Raw genomic sequence first — 25,770 nt, 5'->3', positions numbered from 1 at the left:
AAGAGTTTTATACAAACCCTGAAGTGGGATATAAACAACTCTATGCAGATGACGCGAACACAGGAGTTGACCCAGAGTATGTTTTCTACCAGAGGAGAAATAGAATGTATGAGCTCCAGTTAAAGAATGCAATGGAACTCAGAAGGAAACGTAAGAGACTAGGTGGACATTAGATTTTTACATATAGTAAAATGGGTTTCTTTGGAAGAATAGGAAACTTCTTTCGAAATGTTGGAAGAGGTATATGGAATGGAATAAAAACCGTAGGAAGAGGAATTTGGAACGGAGTCAAAAATATTGGTAAAAGAGTAGGTCAGTTCGTTGGTATTATACCTAAAGACCCTGAACCAGAAGAACAAGCTCCTGTTATACAACAGCCTGAACCTGCACCACAGTCAAGTTGGCAACCAAATCCAACACCTCAACCGTATTAAAATTATATTTTTACCGTTCGATAGTAGTTGTATATGAAACTAAGTTCTAAGTAAAACGCATGGTATAATGGAACTATTCTCTTTCTTCCATCTGTTGTAAACCATACTTGAAAGTCTGAAATACTTCCACTCGGCGGTTCATATAGCTTTGTAGGTTTTTCGTAAAAGTCATTTGCCAAGCATAAAAAAAGAGTTTTGTGCACCAGAAATGAAGCATGAAACGATAATAGCATCTGAGTCGAAAACATTTCATATGTTCCATTAGGGTTTTTCGACTTCATAAAAGTTCGGGTGTACTGGATATTCTGCAGGCTGATTTAACATCCTCAAAAAATCTATACCATGCCAAGTTGTTATATTTTGTAGAAATATAAACGTCTTCTCCAAGGTCTTCTATTCTATTGATTTTAACAGTTGCATTTTTCCTGTCATAAACATATCGAGATGGTACTCTCCTTCGTCAATGTTGTACTGTTTTGCATATTCGAGATAGATATCGTTTATTTTTTTCTTGAAAAGCTTGAAGAGTTGTTTCTAAGTTTACAAGCAAATTCACTTGTAAAAGTTTTCCCTGTTCAAATTTCTCATACGTACGTTTTTCTTTGTTATAGTATCGAACTTCAAAAGCGACCGTAAATGGGAAACCATGTATGGCTTCTGAAAATGAACTTCATTCTACGAAAGCCAATAGCTTTTGTGACGGATGGGTCTCTTAGCCATCTTAACGGGTAGTCAAAACGATAGCCTTCATGCTTTACGGTATCTGTCTCAAAACTTTTGACCGACATTCGTAAAAAGTTCATCTAATGGTTTAGTTGTAGCAACTCTGAATTTTCTTTTCTATTGAAAGCATATTTTATCTAGAATAAAAATGTCGAAAGAAACAGCGTCTATGAGAGAAATACAAACACAACCGACAACTCATTATACAAGCTCTAAATAAGAACACAACAAACTTTTCAAACTATTCTAAGATATCTGAGTCATTGAAAGAAGGAAACTTAAAACTGACATTAAACCCATTGACAGACGAGTTTCTGTTTCAAGACAGTAAGAACCATACTGTTTGTATAAATCCAACAAAAGGAACTTTAAACGAGAAACCTATAGATGAACTTCTTTTGAAAGCAGATGTTGACAACAAAGCTGACAAAGAGTATGTCATTGAAAAAGTTCAAGAAGAACATGACAGAGCAGATGCAACATATGCAACGAAAGAACATACTCATCCTGAACTAGCAGACAAAACATATGTTGACAATAAAATGTCAAGTGAAGTGACAAGAGCTGAAAACGAATATTCTAAAAAGACTCATACACATACCATTGCAAATATTGCAAACTTACAAGAAACCTTAAACAGTAAAAGTGCCGTTGGACATACACATACCATTGCAAATATAACAAACTTACAAGAAACCTTAAACAGTAAAAGTGCCGTTGGACATACACATACCATTGCAAATATAACAAACTTACAAGAAACCTTAAACAGTAAAAGTGCCGTTGGACATACACATACCATTGCAAATATAACAAACTTACAAGAAACATTAGAGACAAAAGCAGATAAAACATATGTCAATGAAATATACCAAAGTTTAGTTGGAACAACAAAAAATATTGAAACTATTGTTGGTGACTTTTCTATCTATGAAGAAAACAAATATTTTAGATGGGAGTTTGTACAGTCTTTAAGAAATGGTATACGGTGTAAACTCATTCCGAAAAATAACAATGAAATGTATGTAAGCTATAAAAAGAACGATGGTACACAAGTTAAAGTTCCATTAGACAACAACTGCTACTTAAACTTCTATGGAGACGAACAAAAGAAATATTTAAGAGTTTATGAAATGGCAGATATGACATTGCCTGACCCAGCTCCAGCACCATACTATTATGACTATGGTGTTGACGTCAGAACACTACACGCAGACCCAAAAAAGCAAACATTCTATTTAGATTTTTATAGATATAAAAGATATAATGCAATAGAAAAAACGAGAATAGTATACTATTATACAGATGACAGAAATAAATATTATAGTCAAGACTTTACCTACCCTGAAAACATAAGATTATATTATAAAAAATATTCTGACACAAACCAGAAGAAACCTGAAATGGTTGCACTATATTTTAAGTTCAAAAGAGACAATCCTATAATATCTCATATGTTTGATTTCATGAACCCAGTAGGTTCTATTTACACGTCAATGGAAGCAAGAGGTCCTCAAGCAATGTTTGGTGTTGGTGCATGGGAACAAATAGTCGACAGGTTTTTGTATTGTGCAAACTCTTCAAAGGAAACAGGTGGAAGTAAAACGATTTCAGGTGAAAACCTACCTGCGCATAGTCACTACGTAAGTTTAACTACATCTCGAGAAGGTTGGCATAAGCATAGATATTGGGATTGGACAGGAATGACAAAAGGTAAAGGATATGATGTTAAAGACGACGTTAAGTTTGCTATAAATTGTTACTGGGATGACACTCAGGGAGAAGGAGACCATACACATCGCGTTTCAGGATATACGCAAACAACGGGACAGAGTAAAGACTACATGCCACTTTACATGACAGTTTACGCATGGTATAGAATTGCTTAGTCGTCATTTTCAACTTCTTTAGCATATTCGTCAGGAGTTGTCTTATATTTGTTAGGAACTGTCTTTGAAAGTATACCACCTTGAACCTTAACAAGTTTGAAACGAGGTCTGACAATAGTAGTTTTATCTTCTGCTTGCAGTCTGTACATTTTGCCATGTTTGCCTAAAACTTCATAATATTCTCTTGTATACTTTCTTCTATTTTTACGAACACGAATGCGAGTACCTGTCGAGTTCCCATTGTTGTCATAGTCAATAGTATTTTCATATGGGTCGCGTTTAGGTATTTCTATTTTTACTTTGTCACCTTTCTTAAGTTTGAAGCCTGGCATTCTTTCTTGTTTGTCTCTTTTGACTAAACTATTAAATATATAGTCTTTCTCTAAGTCAGGGTTGTTTTTCATTTCTTCGGGGGAGTGGTTTCCCAAACCTTTTTGTTTACGGGTATTGTAAATATTTAAAACTTGTCTCATCTTTGCCATGGAGAAATGTCTATACTTGTCGTCATATGACATTTCATCTACCTCACCACCTTGTGGTTGGTTTAAGTCTCTTAAGATTTTTATACAACTGTCAATGACACCAAGAGCAGAATGGTTTTGGTCGACAATGAAATATTGGTTTACATTTTTTGAACGCAGATAGTTTTTAATATCGTCTGATTTGAAAGAACTTTCACAGTCAGATGTCAGTTTTGTTGGATGGTATTTGTCAACAAATATTGTCAAAGCAGTTTTCACATCTAAAATATTTTTGGACTGTAATGGTATGGCTTCACAGTATCTTGTGTTTTGACCAACAAATATTAGCCAGTATGGTGGTCCATCTTCTCTATACCTCGGAATGTTTTCCAAGATATCCATAAACCAAGCATTTGGTGTTGAACTAAAGATTTTTACCATGAGTGCTTTCTTTGTTGCTTTAGAAACATACGGGTCCTTGTTTGGATTCGTCATTTTTATCCTATAAGAAATGGGTTTATTTGGTGCGTTAGCAGGAGTTGCATCTAGATTTTTACCCGCAGTGGGAACAATAGCCAGAGGTGCATTTGGAATTGGAAGGAAGATTTTGAGTACATTAGGTATACTGAAAGAGAAAGCACAACCTATTATACAAACCGTACAGAAAGGTTGGGAGGTAGCACGAGATGCAGCAAATCTTATTCCAAATCCTGAAACAAGAGGAAAAGTTCAAGGATGGATGGACAATGTAGGAAGACAAGCAGGAAACTACTATAACAAAGCAAATGACTACTATAACCAAGCAGGACACTACATGGACCAAGGTGAAAGATTCTTTAACAGAGGATATAACCATGCACAACAGTGGGTAAACAACAACCAACCTCAACCGCCTCAAACGTGGGGAATGTAAATTTTTTTACTGAGATGAAATGAACAATACAGCATTGAGACAAATGGGCTCAAGATGGATTTGTCGGCTTCCAGCAGTTACACAACCACGTGTTTGTCAAGTTCTTCCTATACCTCAGGAAGTTTTAGACCGACTTAAAAAACCTAAACAACCAGTTGAAAACAAAACAAACTAAAATTTTTTACTGAGATGAAATGACCGAAGAAGTTGAAACGGTAGATTTGACACCACAAACAAAAAGTTCAGAACCATTGTCAAAACCTGTCAAAGAACTTACAGATGAAGAGAAAAATTCAATAATAGAAAGTGTGAGGTCTGGAAATACAAACCCTAACTACAAAGTCACTTTTCATAAAAATGGAACGGCAAGTATCTCAAAAAAGAAACAGACTCTCACAAATAAAATATTGAAGTCTGAAGGAGTTTATGAGACAACAGATGGAAAAGTTTACTTCACTGACCAACAGTTCATTATAGAACATCTCATTGACTTAGAGTCGAAATATTCTAAACTTTACAACAAACACAAAAAGTTGAAAGGAAAACAGAAACAGATGGCATATGATATTTATGAAGATGTTGACGACACAACCATACCTGCAAGTGAAGTAAAGTCAGATGAACCGAAAAGTGACGAAAAACCAATAGAAGAAGAAAAACCAAAAACTGAAGAAAAACCAAAACCAAAGGTTAGTTTTCAAACTAAACCAAGTCAACCTTCATTAGCTGGTATGGGTTGGCGTCAAAGACTTTTGGCAGCAGGTGGTTACGTAAAGTAAAGGAAAAACATTTTTTTATTTTTATTTGAAATGTACGCTGAGTCTGCCGGAAAAGACCGTTGGGAAGACATAGATGAAGAAAGTTCATGAGAAATTAGATGAAGAAAGTTCATGAGAAATTAGATGAAGAAAGTTCATGAGAAATTAGATGAAGAAAGTTCATGAGAAATTAGATGAAGAAAGTTCATGAGAAATTAGATGAAGAAAGTTCATGAGAAATTAGATGAAGAAAGTTCATGAGAAATTAGATGAAGAAGTTCATGAGAAATTAGATGAAGAAAGTTCATGAGAAATTAGATGAAGAAAGTTCATGAGAAATTAGATGAAGAAAGTTCATGAGAAATTAGATGAAGAAGTTCATGAGAAATTAGATGAAGAAAGTTCATGAGAAATTAGATGAAGAAAGTTCATGAGAAATTAGATGAGAAATATGAAATGGCATACCATTTAAAACAAAACATTTTTTTCAAAAAAACATTTTTTTATTTTATTTGAAATGTACGCTGAGTTTGTTGGAGAAGACCGTTGGGAAACTTGTTTGTTAGATGAGAAATATGAAATTCACTGTTGTGAGTCATTTGAAGTCAGAAAAAAAAAGACAAAAAGAGTTTTAAGCGAATGGGAGCGAAATGACGGATATACTACTATGAAGATGAGTGGAAAACACTATCCTAAACATGTTGTCATTGCAACTCATTTTATACCGAACCCTAACAATTTACCTTTTGTAGACCATATAAACCATATAAGAAACGACAATAGACTTGAAAACTTACGTTGGGTTACTTGTTCTGAAAACAATAAGAACAAAAGCAAATTTCGAGATATTGTATTCGAATTTGTCGACGAACTAGAAGATGAAGCAATTGAAATTACAGACTATGGCGAGCATACGTTTGAGTTTTACTACTATAGCGAAGAACAAGACTCTTTCTACTTTTATACCGGCGTAAGCTATAGGAAATTACAAGTATGTTTTACTAAGGAAGGCTATGCTTATGTAAACACTAGAGATACAGATGGAAAATACGTTCATATACGTCTTAACAAATTCAAGAAGCTATATGGCATACCATTTTAAAACAGTATATTTTTTTTATTTTTATAAAAAATGCCCCCGTATAGAATAGATAGAAAATCTGCTAGAATAAAAGCAGAGTTAGAAAGATATGGTTGGAGAGTTTCAAAGAAGTTTAAATATAGGAAGGGAAAGCCAATAAAAGTCTATGACAAACTGGCTGGTCTGACCTATGAGATGGACTTGGAAACAGCGCGCACAAATTATCCAAACAGACTTGAGAGGTTAGAAGAAGAATGTCTTATGAACATGCCTTTCAATGTTACTGAGCCTCAAGTTGAAGGACACGACGGCTTTGCCAGGTTCTACTGGAAACATGACGAACAATTGCATCCTTTGAGAAGGAAAAAAGGTAGTGCAGAGGATGGTCATGCTCCCATGGAAAGAACAAGATATGCATATGAAAAGTATCGTGAGGTTAGAAGTAAAATTACTTCTGGTAGAACCTTTACAGTAAACTTTGACGAAGGAAAGAACAAAGAAGGCTTCATGGGTGTACTTGCTGCCATACAAGACGGAAATAAGAAAGGATACAATCTCAGACTAACCGTAACAGATTTAGATGGTCATATATACTACTCACATGGCAATGAACAAACAGCCGCACAACTTCTTGACGCTTTCAAGACTACAAAGAGAGAACAAATGTTTGACTCCGACTCCGACATCTTAAATGCAATTGAAGGGATTGCAAGCGTGAAGTTTGAATGGTACCAACCTAACCCTCAAGCAGTCAGACAACATGCTGGGTATTTCCCGTTCATAAACAAGTCTGACATTGACTTAACAAGGTATGGAATTTACAATTCAATTGAAAAAATTGTCAATGAACCTTGTATTCTTACATGTCTCAGGAACTCCGGTCTTGTTACAGATGAGAAAATGAAGTATCTTGAGTCATGTGTGAAAACAAGGTACATTCTTAGAGGTCAATTGTCAAAAGTTGCACCGTTGGCAAATGTGAATATCCGAGTCAACATTCCGACTGAGAAAGGTTCTTCACATGACGACTATGTTGTTGACTTCAAATTACCATGGTTGAAGATTGTACTTGTCCACAACCACTTCATGTTGAACGAAAGTCTTACAAACCCATTGTTCGGAAAGGGCAAATGCAACATTGTCAGAGCTGTTAACATTCTTTTCGAGAAAGGCTTGTTGGAACCAATTCCAGATGACAAGCTGACAGAAACTTTTGTACCAAAAGATGAAACAAACTTTTCATTGTTGGTAAGACCAAAAGTTGTTCCAGACAAAGTTATAGCACAAAAGAAGTACACAGCTCCAAAAGGGGTTGGATTGTTCGGATACCAACCTGAACCAGAAGAACTTCCAATGAGGTTGCAAGAACTTCAAGATGCTATAAACAAACTTCATTTGAGGCATCCAATCGACGTCAAATTGTATTGGAGAGCATCTGAGTTAGCTCAGAAAGTTTTATATGAAACAGGTTGCTTTGACGATGTTTATGAGATAACAGGAGAAGTTTCTCAGAAGATAAGAGACTCACTTGAATTTCCACGAACTGGGCCGATTGGTTGCGATAAGTTCGACTCATATGAAAAGATATACTATGTCGACCTTAACGCTGCGTACATGAGGTTTGTCCAATATATCCCGACTGGAATTCCAAACGAAGATGGTGAGTTCCCGGGAAAGAACTATACAGTTGGAAAAGTCATACAACAACTCTATGATATTAGGAAAGCTTCAAACCCCAAACTTGCAATGACACTCAAATTGCTTATGAATTCGACATGGGGATATTCCATTAAAAAACCTCAAAAGATGAAGAGTAAACACTATGAGAAGGTCGACAACTTTGTTGAAAGGTTCTCCCCTTTTGTTTTGAAATACGAGTTCACCGAAGGTCAATGTGGCTTAGTAACCACAGTAAAACCTATTGTCGAACATTGGTCTTATCCTCAGTTCGCAAAAGCAGTCCTTGACAACTACAACAAATTTTTCTCAGAGGTTAAATCGAAAATTGTGGTATACTATGAGAACATCGATGCACTCATGACGAACGAGGAAGGGTACAACAAACTCATTGAAATGGGTATGGTCGGAGAGAAAATGGGCCTTTTTAAGCTAGACAAGGTATTTTCCGAAGTTCATGTAATATCGAAAAGGAAATATTGGGGTGTTAAAGAAGATGGTGAAATAGTTAAACATTGCATGAAATAAAACATTTTTTCAAAAAAATATTTTTTTTTATTTTATTTGAAATGTACGCTGAGTTTGTTGGAGAAGACCGTTGGGAAACTTGTTTGTTAGATGAGAAATATGAAATTCACTGTTGTGAGTCATTTGAAGTCAGAAACAAAAAGACAAAAAGAGTTTTAAGCGAATGGGAGGGAAATGACGGATATACTACTATGAATGTGGGTGGAAAAAACTATTTTAAACATGTTGTCATTGCAACTCATTTTATACCGAATCCTAACAATTTACCTTTTGTAGACCATATAAACCGTATAAGAAACGACAATAGACTTGAAAACTTACGTTGGGTTACTTGTTCTGAAAACAGTAAGAACAAAAGCAAATTTGGAGATATAGTATTCGAATTTGTCGACGAACTAGAAGATGAAGCAATTGAAATTACAGACTATGGCAAGCATACGTTTGAGTTTTACTACTATAGCGAAGAACAAGACTCTTTCTACTTTTATACCGGCGTAAACTATAGGAAATTACAAGTATATTTTACTAAGGAAGGCTATGCTTATGTAAACGCTAGAGATACAGATGGAAAATACGTTAAAATACTTCTTAACAAATTCAAGAAGCTATATGGCATACCATTTTAAAACGTTTTTAAAACAGTATATTTTTACATATATAAAATGCTTCAGGTTGAAAAACAAAGAACAAACGTAGTAGATACAAAACCGTTAGACTATATCTATACAAATGCTGGTAGGACTATTTCAGATGAAGAAATTTCATCCCGAGTATACAGGTTTGACTATCCAATTCGTTGGCTTCAAAGTCCTTCAGATGCAAAGGCAATAGGATTTAGAAGAGTTTTGTTTTCAAATAGAACTAACGCATTTATGTTCGCAGTATATTTTCGTGGGCAGTATAAAGGTTCTGATGGTCTAATAGACAGATTTGACGAAATGAGAATCTTTACAGTTCGTTCAGACGAAAGTCTTGAGAAGACTCTAAATGACTTTCAAACTCAAATAAACAAATACTATTGGGAATTTCAAGAAAAATACGACTCTTTACTAAATGGAACATACTATCTGAAACTAGAATATGACAAGATGAACTCCACCGTTTCATTTCAAAAGATTGAAATTAACCCTCCAAGAGATACTCAGTTTTTATTTTGGAAAGTAGACAAACGTTCTTGGGCACAATTTCTTCGGTTACTAAACCAGAACGAACCATTACCACCTGACGGTCCTTTTAAATTTATACTCCCACCAGCAGATTTGACAGTTTATAGAAACGTGTTCGATCCTCAAAATGTCATGTGTCATGCAAGTTTCAGTTCAAGCAACAACAGTTTTCTTTGTATCGGTAAGGACTTTTATGACTTTGCTTCTAAATTCTACGAACCACCTAGTAACAGTTTCTCTGACTTTCAAGTCTGGTTCACAACAAACGGTGTGCAGCATATAATACCATTGTACTATGACTTTTATCTCGAATTGTCTTTCATATACAACTACGGAAAAGTGCTGAAAAAGTATTGAAAAATGAGATGTTTAGGTTAGATGGTTTTAGGTGTCACTACGTCACCAGGTCCCTCGGTCCCTCGGTCATTTTAACTTCTCTGAAAAAGTGTGACAACATGACATTTAGACAACAACACAGGAGATAGATTTCATCGTATATGTTTTGTGCTGAAAAAGTATTGAAAAATATATTTTATGTTAGCATGTTAGATCTCACCTCTTTTCTCACCTCTTTTTTCACCTGTTGAATTTTGTATAAAAAGCAACCATCGACATTCTGGCGGTTGGTATATTCTTCACAAAATGCTTGTTTTGAGGTCGAGCCACTTTTGGCTCCACCTGTTTTTTTCAACCAAAACTCATTTTTTTCGGCAAAAATATATTTTATGTTAGCATGTTAGATCTAACACGTTTTCTAACCACTTTTCTAACATCGTAGAAAACACACAAAACTCTTGAGTTTTGACACTTTCATAAAAAACATAAAAAATAAAGTTAGTTTTTTTTTAAAAAATATTTTTTATTTTTATTGTAAGAACATGTTAGCAACAACTTCACCAAACTCGTTAGTCATGAACCCAACTTCAATGTTAGTAGAGATGAAAAGCTTCATTCCTTCTTCATATACTTTCGAAACAGAAATCCAGAAGATAAAGCAAGAACTTCTCCAAGGAGTTTTAGACTGTAGTGCGAAAGATGAAACAAATGAAGAATATCTTTATGAAATGCAGGATATTATTGACCATCTACCTAAACTTCCTGAAATACAACAACAAAAGCTTACTATTCCAGAATTCGATGAAATAGAAGTCAAAGCAACTGACTCAGTAGAAACCAAGAAGTTCATACGTAAGGTAAACTATGAGTTTCTTGGATTTCATTGCAACCACAAAGTCATGGACAAAGACTGCGATATGGTATATAAAAACATCTCTGACATATACAAATCTGAAGAATTTAAGACCTACGACAACTTTGTTTCGTTAGTTGCAAAATGTGTATGGCAGATAAGAGATAAAGATAAAAGAGGTAAAGTATGGAACGAACAGATAAAACCCGCAACTTTTGAGTTAAAGAAAACCATTGACGCCTTAGTTGTTCTAGCTGGTTTTATTTCAATGTACAATGCTAAAATGAACCCACAATGTTCAAAATGTAAAGCAGCAATGAGGAAATATAACTACTCCGTCAAAGAGATAGAACGTATGCGAAACGACTATGCTGACTTAAAGAAAGAAGCAGAGAAACCAGCAGAAGATAAAATGGACATGTTGACATTTCTGAACAAAAACTATCCAACAGCTGACGATTTCCTTCTTTCAGATGTCAAGAAGAAATATAAAGAAACATTCGGCATTGTTAAAACTTTTGATATCCTTCGTGAAGAAATAGAAGCTACAAAACTGTTTAAAGTCATGAACCATCGCAACATATACCATGTAAAACGCTTGTAAATAGTTATGTTAGAAAAGTGGTTAGAAAACGTGTTAGATCTAACATGCTAACATAAAATATATTTTTGCTGAGTAAAATGACCAAATTTCATTATATAACTGTTATTTTTGACGAAGAGAACTTTGACACTTCGTAAAAAAATCCCTGAAATCATATCTTTTTATACAAAATTCAAGAGGTGAGAAAAGAGGTTAGAAAACGTGTTAGATCTAACATGCTAACATAAAATATATTTTTGCTGAGTAAAATGACCAAATTTCATGACAAAACATATACGAAGAAGTTTATTTCCTGTGTTGTTGTCAAAATGTCATGTTGTCACCATTTTCAAAAAGATGTTAGTTGACCGAGGGACCGAGGGACCGAGGGACCTGGTGACACCTAAAATATATTTTTGCTGAAAAAAATGACCAAACTTCATGATATAACTGTATTTTTTTGACGAAGAGAACTTTGACACTTCGTAAAAAAAATCCCTGAAATCGTGAAAAAATGACCAAATTTCATGATATAACTGTATTTTTTTGACGAAGAGAACTTTGACACTTCGTAAAAAAATCCCTGAAATCATATCTTTTATACAAGATAAAAAAATAGCGTTAGTTTTTATAAAATATTTTTTTTTATTTTGTATGTAAAGACAGATATGACAACAACAGAGAACACAACAACTGCTATCGTTCATGAAGCCATAAATGAAGAATATGAGTACATACAGTTTAACAAACAGTTACGTCTCATTCGTTCGGTCAAAGATGACATGTACCAAATGCAAAGTATTTTGACAGCATGTTTTGCTCCAGATACCAAGAAACCACAAGACTGGTTTGAATTAAATAGCACTCATGAACTCCTCAGTGAGTTTGAACATGTAGAACTTAAAAAGATGTACCAAGACAGACAAAACTTACCATCGCATCTAAAAGGTATATATGTTCATAAGTTCCTAGCTAGTTCAATAGCAATGTGGGCTTCACCTCGTTATGCAATCTACATACTTATGCTACTTGACGAACTTTGTACAAAGCAGAGAGAAGATATGATGAAAGAAGACAAAAACATACAGAAAAGAATACCACGTTCGGTACCAAAAGGTAAGGAAAAGAACTATAAGTATATGATTTACACTGAAGAGATGGAAAATGAAGAAGACAGAGATATGGTTATGTTGCATTTAGTCAGAAGAAACAACAAAAGCTTTTACGACCTTGCTAAGATTTACAAATCTGACAGAAATTGGTTCTATCGCGAAAACTTACCGATTTCAATGACCCCAAATGAAGATGTTAAACAGATAGTTCAAGATACGTTACCTCAAACACACTATGATATGAAAGGTTGTACAATACTTACATTCAAAGAAGATTTGCCGCTACTGAAGGAAAAGATAACAGAGTATTTCGATAACTTCAAAGAAGAAGAGTAAATGAACCATTTATTTTTCAAGCTTGACACCAAAGATGGCTCAGGTAGGACTAGATGGTAAATTGCCTCATCTGCTGGGTCTATGTCGGTCATTGTTTCAAGACAAGTCTTTTACTTTTTCAAGACAAGTCTTTTACTTTTTCAAGACAAGTCTTTTACTTTTTCAAGACAAGTCTTTTACTTTTCAAGACAAGTCTTTTACTTTTTCAAGACAAGTCTTTTACTTTTTCAAGACAAGACCCGTTATTTTTCAAGAAATTTTTTGGTGTAAAGTTCTCAAATTTGAGAACAGTGGTCTTGATTGAAGACGATACCCGTACTTTTTCAAGACAAGTCTTTTACTTTTTCAAGACAAGTCTTTTACTTTTTCAAGACAAGTCTTTTACTTTTTCAAGACAAGTCTTTTACTTTTTCAAGACAAGTCTTTTATTGTTTCAAGACAAGTCTTTTACTTTTTCAAGACAAGTCTTTTATTGTTTCAAGACAATGTCCGACGTACCACCAACCGAGTCCATTCCAAAGCCAGAAGAACCGACAGCCCCAGCACCACAACAGACTAAGACTCAAACACTTACATTTTTACGCTTGACTTTTTACAATTTGAACTTTGTTTGCGTAGATGATGAATTCTGAAAGAAGTATGAGGGTCTTGTATGACTTTGTACTTCTCCCATAGTTCATGTCTGTCAAACTTACCTGCCATGGACTCTTTCATAAGTTCCTGAAATCGTCTTCGGACAATCCGGGGAAAAGTATGATATCAGTAAGTATTCTCTTTACATCCTTACTTAAACTCTTTGCTGTCTGTACACAAATGACAACTGAAATGTTAAAGTGTCTGAGCTTCTTAAGAATTCGACACATGTCTTGTTCTCTGTTCTTTACAAAGGATGAGAAGCAAAGTCATCTAAGATAAGAAGACATCTGTGAGGGTAAGTCTTCCAATCGTAAGATTGCAATTTCTTCGAAATGTATTCTATCTTTTCTGTTTGTTTCTGAAGTGTTTCTTCTCTAATATTCTCTGCATTTCCTCATTTGGGTCTTTAAACTTAGAATTGACATACTCATTTATAGCATTGTACTTCAAAACTCTTCTTTGGTACTTCTTTATCCAATCTAACAACTCAGAGTCTTTTATACATACTAACTTAGACTTTTTTATAATATCTTTGAACGAATTGACTGTTTGGTCAAATTGACCGAAGTACTACAAATGACAACTAACTCATAGAATGGGTTCTTCTCATCTAGTTCTTGTTGTTGTGCAGCCATTTTAAGATAAGTGAAAGTCTTACCCGACCCAGGCGGTGCAATTAGACCTGTTATACCATTCTGAGCAAATAAGAACTTGTCATGTATGGGTTTTATCTGAGCATTTTCCAACTTCCTCTTGTTCTTATTTTAAAACATTCTCAAATTTCTTGTCAATGTCAGCAAACTTTTTTTCTAACATATTTTTAGAAAAATTAAAATTTTTATCTTTTAGGAAATGTCTAGCGATTTCGCTATCTATATTCGAGACAAGCTTTTCGACAGCAAAACATCTGTCGACCATAAAACTTACATAGTGTAAACAAGAAAGGTGAATTTGTTCTAAAGTTCTGTTTCTGGGAATATGACAAGAACCATAAAACGTTAAGCAGAGAAGTCTTAAAATTTGTCAATGACAGACTTGTTGACAGAGATGACGCCTCTTGGAGAGATGAAGTCCAACAAAACTTCTTAGAATGCAAAGAAGACACATGCGCTGTTCTTGAAAATGAAATAGAAGACAGAATAGAAGAGCTATTAAATGACAAAGCACTTTTACAAAAATATGGTTCTGAGAAGTTTGACATAACTCCACCAGAGAAGAAGAAGAGAGAAAAGAAAGAAAAGAAAGTAGAAGAAGAGAAGAAAGAACCAGAGCCAGAGAAGAAGAAATTTGACATGTAAAAATAAAATTTTATTTTTAGAACATTTCTGGGTCAATGTCAATGTTCTCTTCCTCTTTAGGAGCAAACACTGGCTTAGACTCTAAAATCTTTTTACCCAATTTACCTTGAACTTCAACTATCTTAGACTTCATAATATTTCATAGTCGTCTGCTTTCTTTGGTTCATAAGGTATAACAAGTTTGTATGCTTTGCCTTCTTTAAGGTTTGAGAACCTTCTGTCAAAACTTTCTTTGACTGTTAACAAACCTTCTATGTCTAAGTCTTCAAATTTCGCACCATTTTTAGTCACAATAGCAAACTTAACTGGTTCGATGTTCCAAACTTTGTCAAATGAAGACTTTTCAAAATGGTAGAAGTAAACATTCAAATATGTGAATGGGTCTAGTTCTTCTTTAAGTCCTGACATGTACTTGTTGACTGAGATGAATTTTGTCATCTTTTCTATCGGATAAAAAAATATTTTTTTTAAAATTTACTCAGAAAAATTTTTCTTTGTATATACACCATTCTGAACATCTAAAAGACTTTTGACATTTGCCAAGAATGTTCGTTTAGACGCTGTCATATAACCATACTCTTGACAATACTGTTTATACGAATCGTACAATGACCTTTCATCTAAACACTCAAAGTCAGTTTCATCTATGAACAGTTCATATACACTCTTGTTTGCTTCTAACAACGTTTGTCTCTCTTCGGTATGTGGAATTTGTCTTGGATTGAACTTTGAAATATCTAATGTCATGAAATATGAGAACAAGTGGTTGTAAAAGTTAGGTGTCAAAGTTTCTGCTAAGTCGTCAAAATATTCTGTATCTTGCATATGAGCTTCTGACGTTCTGACAACTACATATCTTCTGTCAGAACTTTCTAACTTCATCGGAACGGCGTTGTTTGAAACCATGACGAAATTTGCAACATTTTCACAAACTCTTTGGTCTTTATATTTTCTTTCAACAACTCCAACTTTGTCTGTTATAAGACTCTTCAAAGCATCCGAGTTTAAAACCTTTGTTGTATCTATACTTTGAAGTTCGTTACATACTATAAGTTTCATATTCTCTATTGAAGAGTTAAATTTACCGCAGATGTTTTCTAAGTTTGTCATATTAGGGTTCGAATAGCCCTCTAACAGTTTGCACAAAATATCTGTAAAGAAAGTGTTCTTACCTGTTCCTTGTTTTCCTATTATGATGAGAGCAGTTTCATTTTTAGCACTTGGATGTTGTAAGATGTTTGCAAACCAACATAAGATATACTCATAGACTCTTTCGTTTCCATTGCATATAATTTCTTTGACATGGTCTAACCAAGCTTCTATAACATTTTCTTTCCATTCTACTTGTTCGTATTTATATCCAGTGAAGATAGAATAGAAGTTTGGAGAAGGTGTATAGAACTTTATACCACGAACTGAAAAATCTTCAAGTTTTGACAATAAGATATCCCAAGCATCTAACATCTTCATACCAACTTGTACGACTTTTATTTTCTTAAGTTTCTGTTTACATTCTTGTTCTGAAACTATTGTCGCTTTAGGTTTGTTAAAGACTACATCCCATTCTTTCATGACATAACATTCTGGGGCAGAGTCGACATAAATGACTAAACGTTTCAAATTCTCGACTGCTTTGTTATAGTCTCTAAATGGACACATATTTCTGAAGGCTTGGAAGTCATAAAAATCTGAAACGTCTATTCTGTACATTTTTTATAAAAATAAAAAAAATATTTTTTTATTCTTGAGCTTGTTGTTCCATTTGTTGCATTTGTTCCATTTGTTGTTCTTGAGCTATTTGTTGTTGAAGTTGTTCTTGTAGTACAATACTTTCACCAGTTGCATCTTCCAATTCGAAACTTTCTGCCGTCATTGACAAATACATAGGACATAAAAGTTTTACAGGAACAAAGTTTGCGTCGACTAAGGTTAAGTTTATGTTTGCTAAAGTGTTTGAGTTTACTAAAGCTGAAAACTCTGCATTCGAATGAACAATAGGCAAACCAGCAGAGAAAGTGTTGTTTATACGCATGAGTATCTTTTGGTCATAGTAGTTTCTGTCAACATTCGAATAGCACTTTGAACCTAAGTTTGAAACAATATATAAATAGGTGTACTTAAAGTCAATGGAATAGACATTCCTTGTATGACACCTTTTCCTGTTATAGGAAACTGTTGGTAGTAAAAACCAGATATAAGTTTTGTATTATAGCTCATATCGTTTATACTAAACTCAGTCGGACATCCAAACATAATGAAACCTGCTCTAGTTGCAGCACATGTTACATCCGTCCTTAAAGTATTAAATAAGTCAACAAAACCTGTTGGTGGTATATCTGAGTAAGTATCTTCAAAGAAGTATTTTTTACCATTCACAACAACAAAGTCTTCTGGTGTCAAAAGAGCAAAACAGGCTTTAGTCGTCATCGTGTTTAAGGTCAGTTTACAATATCGTCCTTGAGGACTTTGTAAGTTTGTTGTTATAGAATTATATGACTCAGGGTTTTTAGTCGTAATAGTATAAACCACTATGTCTTCTGCCATTTACATATATTTAAAAGTTTTTCTGAAAGTGGAGAAGAACTTCATCTAAACTTTCACATGGCGTTTCTTGAAGTTCTCTGTCTAAGAAGTTCAAATATTTGTAAAGACATAGAACTTTCCTTTGTCTACACGAACAAACAAAACAGGGTCTTTCATATCGTTCAAAAGTGTGTAAAGTCCTTTACATGAAATAAAGTCTATATTGTTTTCTTCAAACATCTTTCAAGAAGTTTTGACATTTACTTAGCAAACAAACTTTAATGAAATGTTGTGGTCGTCAAATATTTTTATGACGTCTGGGAAACTATATTTTAAGTTCAACGTTTCACCTCCTTTCATAACGTATATCTTGTCAATGACATTGTATGAAACACCACAGCAAGCAATGTCGGGTTCTATTTCTTTGATGTTTATATCGTCTGCCTCTGTCAAAAGTTTCAATAGTTCTTTCAAAATTTCATGAGGTGCGATGACATATGAGTTCACTTTTACAGGGTTGTGTTCGACCAAGTTTAACATTAGACCTAAAGCTTGACAAATCTTCTCCTGAGTTTTAAGTTTGTCTTTAAGTTGCTTGTAGTCGTTTCGAATATCTGCAACAGAACTTAAGTCTCTCTGCTAACTTCAGGGTATGTTGGTTGTTCTTTTACAGGAACTATTGTTATACCATCTTCGTCTTCGTATGGTTTCCCCACTTCAACATCTCTTTCTTTGACATTGACAACAACACTTTGACTGTTTGTTTGAGTTGGTGAATTTAACTTCAACGTCTGCCACGCCATTAAACCTTTTGAAACACTTACGCTTCTATTTTTCGGAAATGACATTTTACTTAGAATAAAAAGATGGACGTATTTGAGTATCTCTTCGAATTGAAGCAGAACAAAGTTTACACACACAAACAATACAAGTTCATTGACAGAGTAGTTCTTTACACAAACAATGGAAAATGTTATAGAATAGCAGTCTTTGCTGAACCAAAATATTTTCATAAAGCAAAGAAAGTTGGTATAACCGAGATGGTGAAAATTCTTGAAGCAGACAAAAATATAACAACAAAACTGACCGATATTTCTAAAGGTAAGTTTATAATACAATACTATGTCAAAACTGGCGTACTGTCAATATTTGACGGAGAGAAGTCAGTTCAAGAACAACTTACTGACCTGCTGCCAAAATCTGCTCGATGGAAGCTGTCGTTATACCAATCTGAGGAGCCCCAGCAGGTTTCATCGAACGAATCTTCAAAAGAGCATCTTCCGTGAAAAGTGCTATTGGTTTTGTAAACTTCTTTGCTCTCAGTTCATCTGGACCGTCTCTGTCACCAGTATATTGTATTTGAACTGTACCAACAGTTGAAATACCACCCATAAAGTCTTCTGAGTCAGCAAATGGAATGCCAAGCCAAAAGTTTGAACGGTCTCCATTTGTATATTGAGTGTTTTGAGCTCCTGTATGGTCCATACTTTCACATATGGCATAATAGAACTTTGCATTTCAGGGTTAATGGTTGTTGTGAAGTTGTTGTTAAAGTTCATAGCATCTAATGTCAAGTTGTATGACCTCATATCCTCAACTGTAGAATATTCTTCTCTTGGATAGTATTTGCCATCTATGTTTATATGATATTTAATACCGGGGTTGTAGAAACAAGAATAGTCATTTATAGTTCGTCTGAACAGTACAAACATAGTATCTGCATGTTTCATTGCAGTTGTTAAGGCAATATCTGTTCTTGCACCTGGGTCAGCACTTTGGTTTCCAACTTCACCTGCAAAGTCTTTGACAGATATTTGGTGTATAGGGAACATAAGTGGAACTGCAATATATTTGGCAGCTAAAGCATTTGAAATATCTGGGTCCAACATATAGACTGCAAGTCTGCTTTCTATTCTCTTGCATTCAAACTTTTCGCATGTGAACTTAACTGGGTCCCAAGCAGTTCCAGCAGCATTGAAATAATAGTTTACTTCAGTGTTGAGGTTTGAGAAACCAAAGTCTAAGTCAACTTTGTCTTTGCAAAAGTCACAGAACTTGGCTCCACCAGTTCCAGCTACAGCGATGCTGAATGGGTCTTGTGTTGGTGCAATGACTAAGTTATTTTTGCTTGGAGTAAGTTCAATAGAAATTTTTCCTGCCCAGTTTGGCAAGTATCTTAAAAACCTGAAGATGAGGAAAGATGACAAAGGAACTCTAAGTTTCAGTTTTACTTTGGTTACTGCTGCTGCAGTTTGTCCAGAAAGGTTAACATAAACTCCTGGAACGTTAGGGTCAAGTCTTCTTATTTTCTCAATAGTTGCATACTGGTCTGTTTGTTCTCTAGCTTGTGGTTGTACTGAGTTTCTCAAAGCGAACCATTCATAGTTTGCCCATGTTACTGTTTGAACTAAGTCAGAGTTAGAATATATCTTATATCCCATGAAAACTTCTGGAGCATATTGGTATCCGACATAGAAAATTCCATTGCAACCTTTCTTGTCAGACAACTTGGCAGAAGGTTTTATTTCAATGTCTTGTTCCACGTATAAGAAAGAGTTGTCAATAGAAATTATATGAAACCTGTCGCAAGCAATATCTACTGTTGTTGAAGAACCTTCTCCAAACTCACCTACGTTTCCATAAGAAACAGCAGTTGTATATTCGTAAGTTCCAGGAACTATTTCTGACCTTCTAATGGCATTGTCGCATTCGTTATACCATTCGGAAACATTTCCATTCATGGCATCCAAAACTGTTGGCGTTATATTCTGAGCGGCGTACATTTCATATGGGTAAAAATATAGAATAGTTGGGTTTATATGTCATAATAGAACCCACGTGGACCAAGCTTTACTTTCTTCCTGACTGAGTTTTTAACTCTTCTTTTTCCTTCATTGCCACTACTTTCACTTTGTTCTTCACTACTTTCACTTTGTTCTACTCTTCTTCTTTGGTGTCGCTTTGGTAACTTGCCCTCTGCTTCAAGTTGTTGCATCTTTGCCTCATGTTCACCTAGTATGTTGTAAATTTCCCATGTCCTTTTTGCCTTTTGGCTCTGGTCGCCCATCTCAGGTAACCTATATCCTAGAAAGAGTTTGTCATAGTCTGTATTTGAGTCTTCGCGTATTGTTTGCATGACTCTTTCCTGAGTTTCCGGTTCAAGCTCTTCAAACAGTGCCTGTCCATATGGAATATGCTCGTTTCCAAATATATGTTTTTGTAGCCATTCTGGTTTTCTTTCCATGTTACCAACTATATCTTTTGTGAATGGAAAAGCTTTTACCCAATGTTTCAGTCTTGCGTCGTTTATTTCTGTAGTTGGTTTTATTTTGTCAAGGAACATGTTTTTCAATACTAACATTTCATTTGGTACTGTCCATTTGAGTTTTCTTAAATATTCATCCCTTCTCGGTTCATTGTCTGCAAAGTAAGTTTTTATGACATTTTGTAAACTTTCGTTTGCAAGGTCATGTACAATAGGTTCTCTTCCTTCTCTGTCCATAACTTTCTTTCTAAACTCTTCACCAAATATACCATCTCTATGGTTCTGTGTAGTTCTTTGAGATAAATGTTCTAGAACGTCAGGTGTTATATTTCCATCAGCCATGTTCATTTCATACTGGTCCAAAATATCTGCATGTTTCATATCTTTCAATGGCATTAAAGCCGCGCTTAAAATACCAGCTATATCTGGTTCACCATTGACTTCCATTGCGTCTACAACTTCTTGGAATTGAGGTTGTAAGTTTATGAACCACCTATCCGGATTAGCTTTATGACCCCATCTCATTGTAGTTCCATCGTCTGCAGAAACAAAAGTAGGTTTGTTTCCATCTTGGTTAGGTTCTGAATGAACTTTAAACAATGTTTCATTTCTATATGTTTTCTTGAAATTTAACCTTTTATCTTCACCGAGTTCATCCGAAGATTGAACGTTAAATGCTCGTAAGTAAAAAGGGTTGTTGTATTTGTGTACATTTTCTTTCAGTACTTCCATTCTATGCTGAATATTTTCATCTGGTGTTGGAGTCTTTTGTATGTCGGCAAACATTTTTCGATATTCTTCTACTATGTCAGCCGAATTTTTTTTAGACTCTTGGAAATATTCCATATTCTCCGCATACTCTTGTTGAGGGTCAAGATTTTTCGGCTGTTCCAAATCTTCATCTAGTTCTGTGAAGTTAGTTTCCAAAGGAAGGACTTGTTCGTTTCCTTCAGGCTCTTCTAGCTGTTGTTGCTGAACTATTTCTTCCATGTCTGGTTGTATCTGAACTTCTTCCTGTGGAGTTTCTTGTACCTCATCTGCTGGCATTTCATATATTCCGAGACCGTTTTCAACAATTTCCCTATCTACGTCATCCGCATTCATAAGCTTTTGTTCTTTCGTTCCGTCTCTATTTTTTACGCGTTTCATGACGAAAGTTGAATTGTCATTTAGCTCTGACATCAAATATCTCGGAGTAAATTCATCCATGTCATTTGGATGATATGCTATTAAATCATATCCCTTAGCGAGCTTGTATTTTCCAGGTTTGAGATTATATCCGTTTTGGTGCTGAGCCATAAAGCTAAATAGGTTCGGGTCAGTATTTCCTCCCTTGAACTTTCCAATAGCTTCTTTATATCTGTCACTAAAGTCAATACTATCTGGGAAACCACACTCTTCTTTAAGCATTTTTAAGAATTCTTGGTTTCCTTGTTCTCTACTTCTTTTATGTCCTTGCTCTGTTTGTGGTTGTTGTTGTGCAGGGTTTTGAACTGTTGGTTGTGGTGCTGGTTGTGGAGGTGGTTGTTGTGCTGGTTGTGGAGGTGGTTGTTGTGCTGGTTGTGGAGGTGGTTGTTGTGCTGGTTGTTGTGTTGGTTTTGGTGCATGCCTGTGTCTGTGTCCATGTGACGATGTAAATGTTTTAGGTAGTCCTGGTGCAGGTGCTTCTCTTGGAGGGTTTGGTGGTATATAAGTTCCACCAGCTGGCACATATGTTCCATCTGCAGCGTAATGTCCTACCTGACTTTTCGTTCTTAAGAAAGCATTTACTAGGTCTGTTTTGGTCTGTTGTAACTCTTTTTCTTGACTTTTCACAACAGTTGCTCTAACGGCGTCATAGGCACTTTGAACTGCCTGTCTCGTTGCTGCATCTGTTATTTTCGTCATATTTTGTGCTACTTCTTTTAACTCTTTGTCGAAACCTTCAGACTTCAGTTTCTTTCCAGATGAGAAATCGTTCACTTGTTTCACCTTACTATGAAGAGCTTCGAAGGCGTTCTTAAAGTCAGCATTTGTTAAAGCTTCATTTGAACTGTCTTCATCCGCTTGTATTTTTGTCCTTATTGACCCTATAAGCTGGGCTGCTTTAGCGTTGGCTTGGGCATCTACCCAGTCATTGTTAGCTTTTATATATTCTGAGCTTTTCATTGCCTTTTGCATAGCCGCGTCGTTATTTTTACTTTCTTGTGCTAAGTTTTCATACTGTACGGTTTGGTTTTGCAACTGTAAAAGTTTTTCTGCCTTTACATTTGCTTCAACTTCTTTTTTATACTCATCGCTATCCATATATGTCTTCAGGGCTTTTTGTTTTATTTCTTCATCTTTCAGTACTTTATATCGAGTAGTATGGTTTTTCAAATTTACAACATCTTGTTCCATTTTTGCTACTTCTGCTGCTTTTTCTGACACTTTTTTCGCATATTCCTCTGTACTTAGTTCTTTCAGTTGTTCTTATTTCTTCTTTTTCTCTACGTTTAACTCATTGAGTTTCTTTGTGTGTCTGTCATATTCTAGTTTCTTTTCGTTTTCACCTATTTGCTTCTGTATGTCTATGTTTGACTTTTTGACATCTGCTATTTGATTTTTGAGTGAACTCAAATTCATTTGACTTTGAGGGTTATAAGCTGTTCCGTCTGCAGCTCCACCATAGCCTGCCATTTTCGCTAAAAGTGCCGCTCTTAAACCTCCACTCTGTGCACCAACAACTCGGTTTAAAAGCATAGGATTGCTTGACATTTGTTGCAACATAGTGGGGTCATTCAGCATTTGTTGTTGCAACTGTTGTTGTGGTGTTAGTCTTACTATTGGATGTTTCAATGCTCTCTTCCTCTTACGTATATTCTTACGTAGCTTACGTGGCATTTTAAGTGAAGTTAAAAAGCAGTTTTATACTAAACATCTTCGGGGCTAGAGGGCACGAAGTGCCTGGAAGCCCCAATACCTTTTTTTTTTTTTTTTTTTTTGAAAAAATACAAGACTTGTCTTGAATCAGGACAAAACTTTACAAAATGTAAACTTTACATAACCGTTTCTATCGTACATGATATTTAGTTGACATTGTAAACTATCTTCATGTAAAGTATGGCGGTTTGAAACCGTCAGGAACCTTCACTTTTTTGACGAACTTTCCTCAGCAATTTTTAAATTTTGTGAAAACTCAACGGTTTGACACGTGCCATATGTCATTTTACTCAGAATTTTGTGCTGAATTCAGCAAAAATAATTTTTAGGGTAGATGGGTATATCTAACCCGATATCTAACCTCATTTCTACCCCAGTTATTTTATAAACGTTTCACATGGTAAACGTTATTTTTTAAATTTTGTGAAAACTCAACGGTTTGACACAAGCCATATGCCATTTTACTCAGAATTCATATCTACGCAAACAAAGTTCAAATTGTAAAAAGTCAAGCTTGAAAAATAAATGGTTCATTTACTCTGCTTGTTTGAAGTTGTCAAAATACTCTGTTATTTTTTCTTTCAGTAGCGGTAAGTCTTCTTTGAAGGTAAGTATTGTACAACCTTTCATATCATAGTGTGTTTGAGGTAACGTATCTTGAACTATTTGTTTCACATCTTCATTTGGGGTCATTGAAATCGGTAAGTTTTCGCGATAGAACCAATTTCTGTCAGATTTGTAAATCTTAGCAAGGTCGTAAAAGCTTTTGTTGTTTCTTCTGACTAAATGCAACATAACCATATCTTTATCTTCTTCATTTTCCATCTCTTCAGTATAAATCATATACTTATAGTTCTTTTCCTTTCCTTTTGGTACCGAACGTGGTATTCTTTTCTGTATGCTTTTGTCTTTTGCTTCAAGCTTGTTTTCCATCTCTTCACGTTCTTGTCTATGAATTTCATCTAACATCATGAAAATATAACAAGCATAACGAGGTGAAGCCCACATTGCTACAGCATTTACTAAAAGTCTATGTACATAATATCCTTTCAAACAAGGAGCCAAATTCTTGCGATTTTCGAATGGAATCTCTTCCCTCGGTTTTCCGAGGGAAGCAAGCATATGAGGAAATTCTTCTAAAAGTTCTTTTGTCTGTTGGTTTTCAAACCAATGATATGCTTGCTTTGTAGAACGAAGAGCATTCAAAATACTTTGCATTTGGTACATATCGTCTTTGACTGAACGAATGAGACGTAACTGTTTGTTAAACTGAACCCACTCGTATTCTTCATTTATGGTTTCATGAACGATAGCAGTTGTTGTGTTCTCTGTTGTTGACATATCTGTCTTTACATACAAAATAAAAAAAATTGTTAGAAAAAAATTAGCGTTATTTTCTGACTTTCACAAAAGACCAAAAATAAACGCTTTACATGTATTTTTCAGCAACTTCGTCAAATAATTTTATAGCTTTATCTATCTCATCTACTTCAAACGTTTCTTTACCTTTTATGGGAGCACCATACATTTTCTCAAACTTTTCAAGTAGTTCTGTTTCTGCAGCTCTCATATCATTTACAAACACAACCTTGACTCTATTGACTGTAGAGTCATATCTACTACTTATATTATATGTTCTTCCTATCTTATATCTCTTTGTATTGAAGTCCTTCGGTTTCTGAACGATGTAAAGTAAGCCTTCACTGCAACGTTCCGTATCGAATGAACCATATGTTATGAAGTTATATCCAACAACTGGGTCTAACCATAACAAAACTATTGGTATAAGACTTTTGTCTATAAGATATGCTGTAGTTCCATAGAATCTTACCGATATCATAAGCTCAGGATTTCTTGTCAAAATTTTCTGAGTAGAAGCAATTCTAACCCAGTCGTGTGCTTTCTTTCCAGATGGAGATATAATGTCTGACAAAGAATATTTGTTGTATTTCTTTGAGTATCTTACGTTTAAATCACCAATTCTAACCATTTTGGTGTCATTGTCTATCTTTTTAACTGTTTCAAACTCAACCTTTAACATTTTCTGTCTTTACATACAAAATAAAAAAAATATTTTATAAAAAACTAACTTTATTTTATTTATTTTGTATAAAAGATATGATTTCAGGGATTTTTTTTACGAAGTGTCAAAGTTCACTTCGTAAAAAAATAACACAAAAATAGTGTATTTTAAACGAAGTGTCAAAGTTCACTTCGTCAAAAATAACACAAAAATAGTGTATTTTAAACGAAGTGTCAAAGTTCACTTCGTAAAAAATAACACAAAAATAGTGTAT

At 34.8% G+C, this 25,770-nt stretch overlaps 16 protein-coding genes and 1 pseudogene across 17 annotated transcripts, besides 2 other annotated features; 8 read left to right on the top strand and 9 right to left on the bottom strand.

The window, feature by feature from the left end:
• Nucleotides 1-23,535: part of a mobile genetic element that runs on past the window's edge.
• Nucleotides 3,043-4,002, bottom strand: TVAGG3_0566900 (uncharacterized protein; the record flags this gene model as incomplete). Its single annotated transcript, XM_051238636.1, has 1 exon — nt 3,043-4,002. The coding sequence occupies one exon, from the start codon at nt 4,000-4,002 to the stop codon at nt 3,043-3,045; it is 960 nt and encodes a 319-aa protein (XP_051096460.1).
• On the top strand, nt 4,019-4,420 carry TVAGG3_0566890 (uncharacterized protein; the record flags this gene model as incomplete). Its single annotated transcript, XM_051238635.1, has 1 exon — nt 4,019-4,420. The coding sequence occupies one exon, from the start codon at nt 4,019-4,021 to the stop codon at nt 4,418-4,420; it is 402 nt and encodes a 133-aa protein (XP_051096459.1).
• Nucleotides 4,440-4,595, top strand: TVAGG3_0566880 (uncharacterized protein; the record flags this gene model as incomplete). Its single annotated transcript, XM_051238634.1, has 1 exon — nt 4,440-4,595. One exon carries the CDS (start codon nt 4,440-4,442, stop codon nt 4,593-4,595), a length of 156 nt encoding a protein of 51 aa, XP_051096458.1.
• On the top strand, nt 4,615-5,199 carry TVAGG3_0566870 (phage tail repeat-like family; the record flags this gene model as incomplete). Its single annotated transcript, XM_051238633.1, has 1 exon — nt 4,615-5,199. One exon carries the CDS (start codon nt 4,615-4,617, stop codon nt 5,197-5,199), a length of 585 nt encoding a protein of 194 aa, XP_051096457.1.
• TVAGG3_0566860 (DNA/RNA polymerases family) lies at nt 6,311-8,464 on the top strand (the record flags this gene model as incomplete). Its single annotated transcript, XM_051238632.1, has 1 exon — nt 6,311-8,464. One exon carries the CDS (start codon nt 6,311-6,313, stop codon nt 8,462-8,464), a length of 2,154 nt encoding a protein of 717 aa, XP_051096456.1.
• On the top strand, nt 8,506-9,090 carry TVAGG3_0566850 (His-Me finger endonucleases family; the record flags this gene model as incomplete). The annotated part of the gene is made up of 1 exon (XM_051238631.1): nt 8,506-9,090. The coding sequence occupies one exon, from the start codon at nt 8,506-8,508 to the stop codon at nt 9,088-9,090; it is 585 nt and encodes a 194-aa protein (XP_051096455.1).
• TVAGG3_0566840 (uncharacterized protein) lies at nt 9,127-9,987 on the top strand (the record flags this gene model as incomplete). Its single annotated transcript, XM_051238630.1, has 1 exon — nt 9,127-9,987. One exon carries the CDS (start codon nt 9,127-9,129, stop codon nt 9,985-9,987), a length of 861 nt encoding a protein of 286 aa, XP_051096454.1.
• On the top strand, nt 10,509-11,327 carry TVAGG3_0566830 (organellar and viral DNA polymerase type B; the record flags this gene model as incomplete). The annotated part of the gene is made up of 1 exon (XM_001291729.2): nt 10,509-11,327. A coding segment is annotated over one exon (819 nt), but the record flags the coding sequence as incomplete, so codon positions are not given.
• TVAGG3_0566820 (KilA, N-terminal/APSES-type HTH, DNA-binding family) lies at nt 12,071-12,850 on the top strand (the record flags this gene model as incomplete). Its single annotated transcript, XM_051238629.1, has 1 exon — nt 12,071-12,850. One exon carries the CDS (start codon nt 12,071-12,073, stop codon nt 12,848-12,850), a length of 780 nt encoding a protein of 259 aa, XP_051096453.1.
• On the bottom strand, nt 15,957-16,494 carry TVAGG3_0566810 (uncharacterized protein; the record flags this gene model as incomplete). The annotated part of the gene is made up of 1 exon (XM_051238628.1): nt 15,957-16,494. A coding segment is annotated over one exon (538 nt), but the record flags the coding sequence as incomplete, so codon positions are not given.
• TVAGG3_0566800 lies at nt 16,523-17,211 on the bottom strand (annotated as a pseudogene). The gene has a single exon. A coding segment is annotated over exon 1 (689 nt).
• TVAGG3_0566790 (protein of unknown function, DUF4106 family) lies at nt 18,801-19,748 on the bottom strand (the record flags this gene model as incomplete). Its single annotated transcript, XM_051238627.1, has 1 exon — nt 18,801-19,748. A coding segment is annotated over one exon (948 nt), but the record flags the coding sequence as incomplete, so codon positions are not given.
• On the bottom strand, nt 20,123-20,953 carry TVAGG3_0566780 (protein of unknown function, DUF4106 family; the record flags this gene model as incomplete). The annotated part of the gene is made up of 1 exon (XM_051238626.1): nt 20,123-20,953. One exon carries the CDS (start codon nt 20,951-20,953, stop codon nt 20,123-20,125), a length of 831 nt encoding a protein of 276 aa, XP_051096450.1.
• Nucleotides 21,402-22,459, bottom strand: TVAGG3_0566770 (protein of unknown function, DUF4106 family; the record flags this gene model as incomplete). Its single annotated transcript, XM_051238625.1, has 1 exon — nt 21,402-22,459. A coding segment is annotated over one exon (1,058 nt), but the record flags the coding sequence as incomplete, so codon positions are not given.
• On the bottom strand, nt 22,640-22,951 carry TVAGG3_0566760 (protein of unknown function, DUF4106 family; the record flags this gene model as incomplete). The annotated part of the gene is made up of 1 exon (XM_051238624.1): nt 22,640-22,951. A coding segment is annotated over one exon (312 nt), but the record flags the coding sequence as incomplete, so codon positions are not given.
• TVAGG3_0566750 (protein of unknown function, DUF4106 family) lies at nt 23,024-23,434 on the bottom strand (the record flags this gene model as incomplete). The annotated part of the gene is made up of 1 exon (XM_051238623.1): nt 23,024-23,434. The coding sequence occupies one exon, from the start codon at nt 23,432-23,434 to the stop codon at nt 23,024-23,026; it is 411 nt and encodes a 136-aa protein (XP_051096447.1).
• Nucleotides 23,536-24,031: 496 nt separating the features above from the next.
• Nucleotides 24,032-25,770: part of a mobile genetic element that runs on past the window's edge.
• On the bottom strand, nt 24,903-25,514 carry TVAGG3_0566730 (organellar and viral DNA polymerase type B; the record flags this gene model as incomplete). Its single annotated transcript, XM_001299661.1, has 1 exon — nt 24,903-25,514. One exon carries the CDS (start codon nt 25,512-25,514, stop codon nt 24,903-24,905), a length of 612 nt encoding a protein of 203 aa, XP_001299662.1.

This window comes from Trichomonas vaginalis, chromosome II (genome assembly GCF_026262505.1).
Source record: "Trichomonas vaginalis G3 chromosome II, whole genome shotgun sequence".
Taxonomy (NCBI): Eukaryota; Parabasalia; order Trichomonadida; family Trichomonadidae; genus Trichomonas; species Trichomonas vaginalis.
This window is presented reverse-complemented; position numbering and strand designations above follow the sequence as displayed.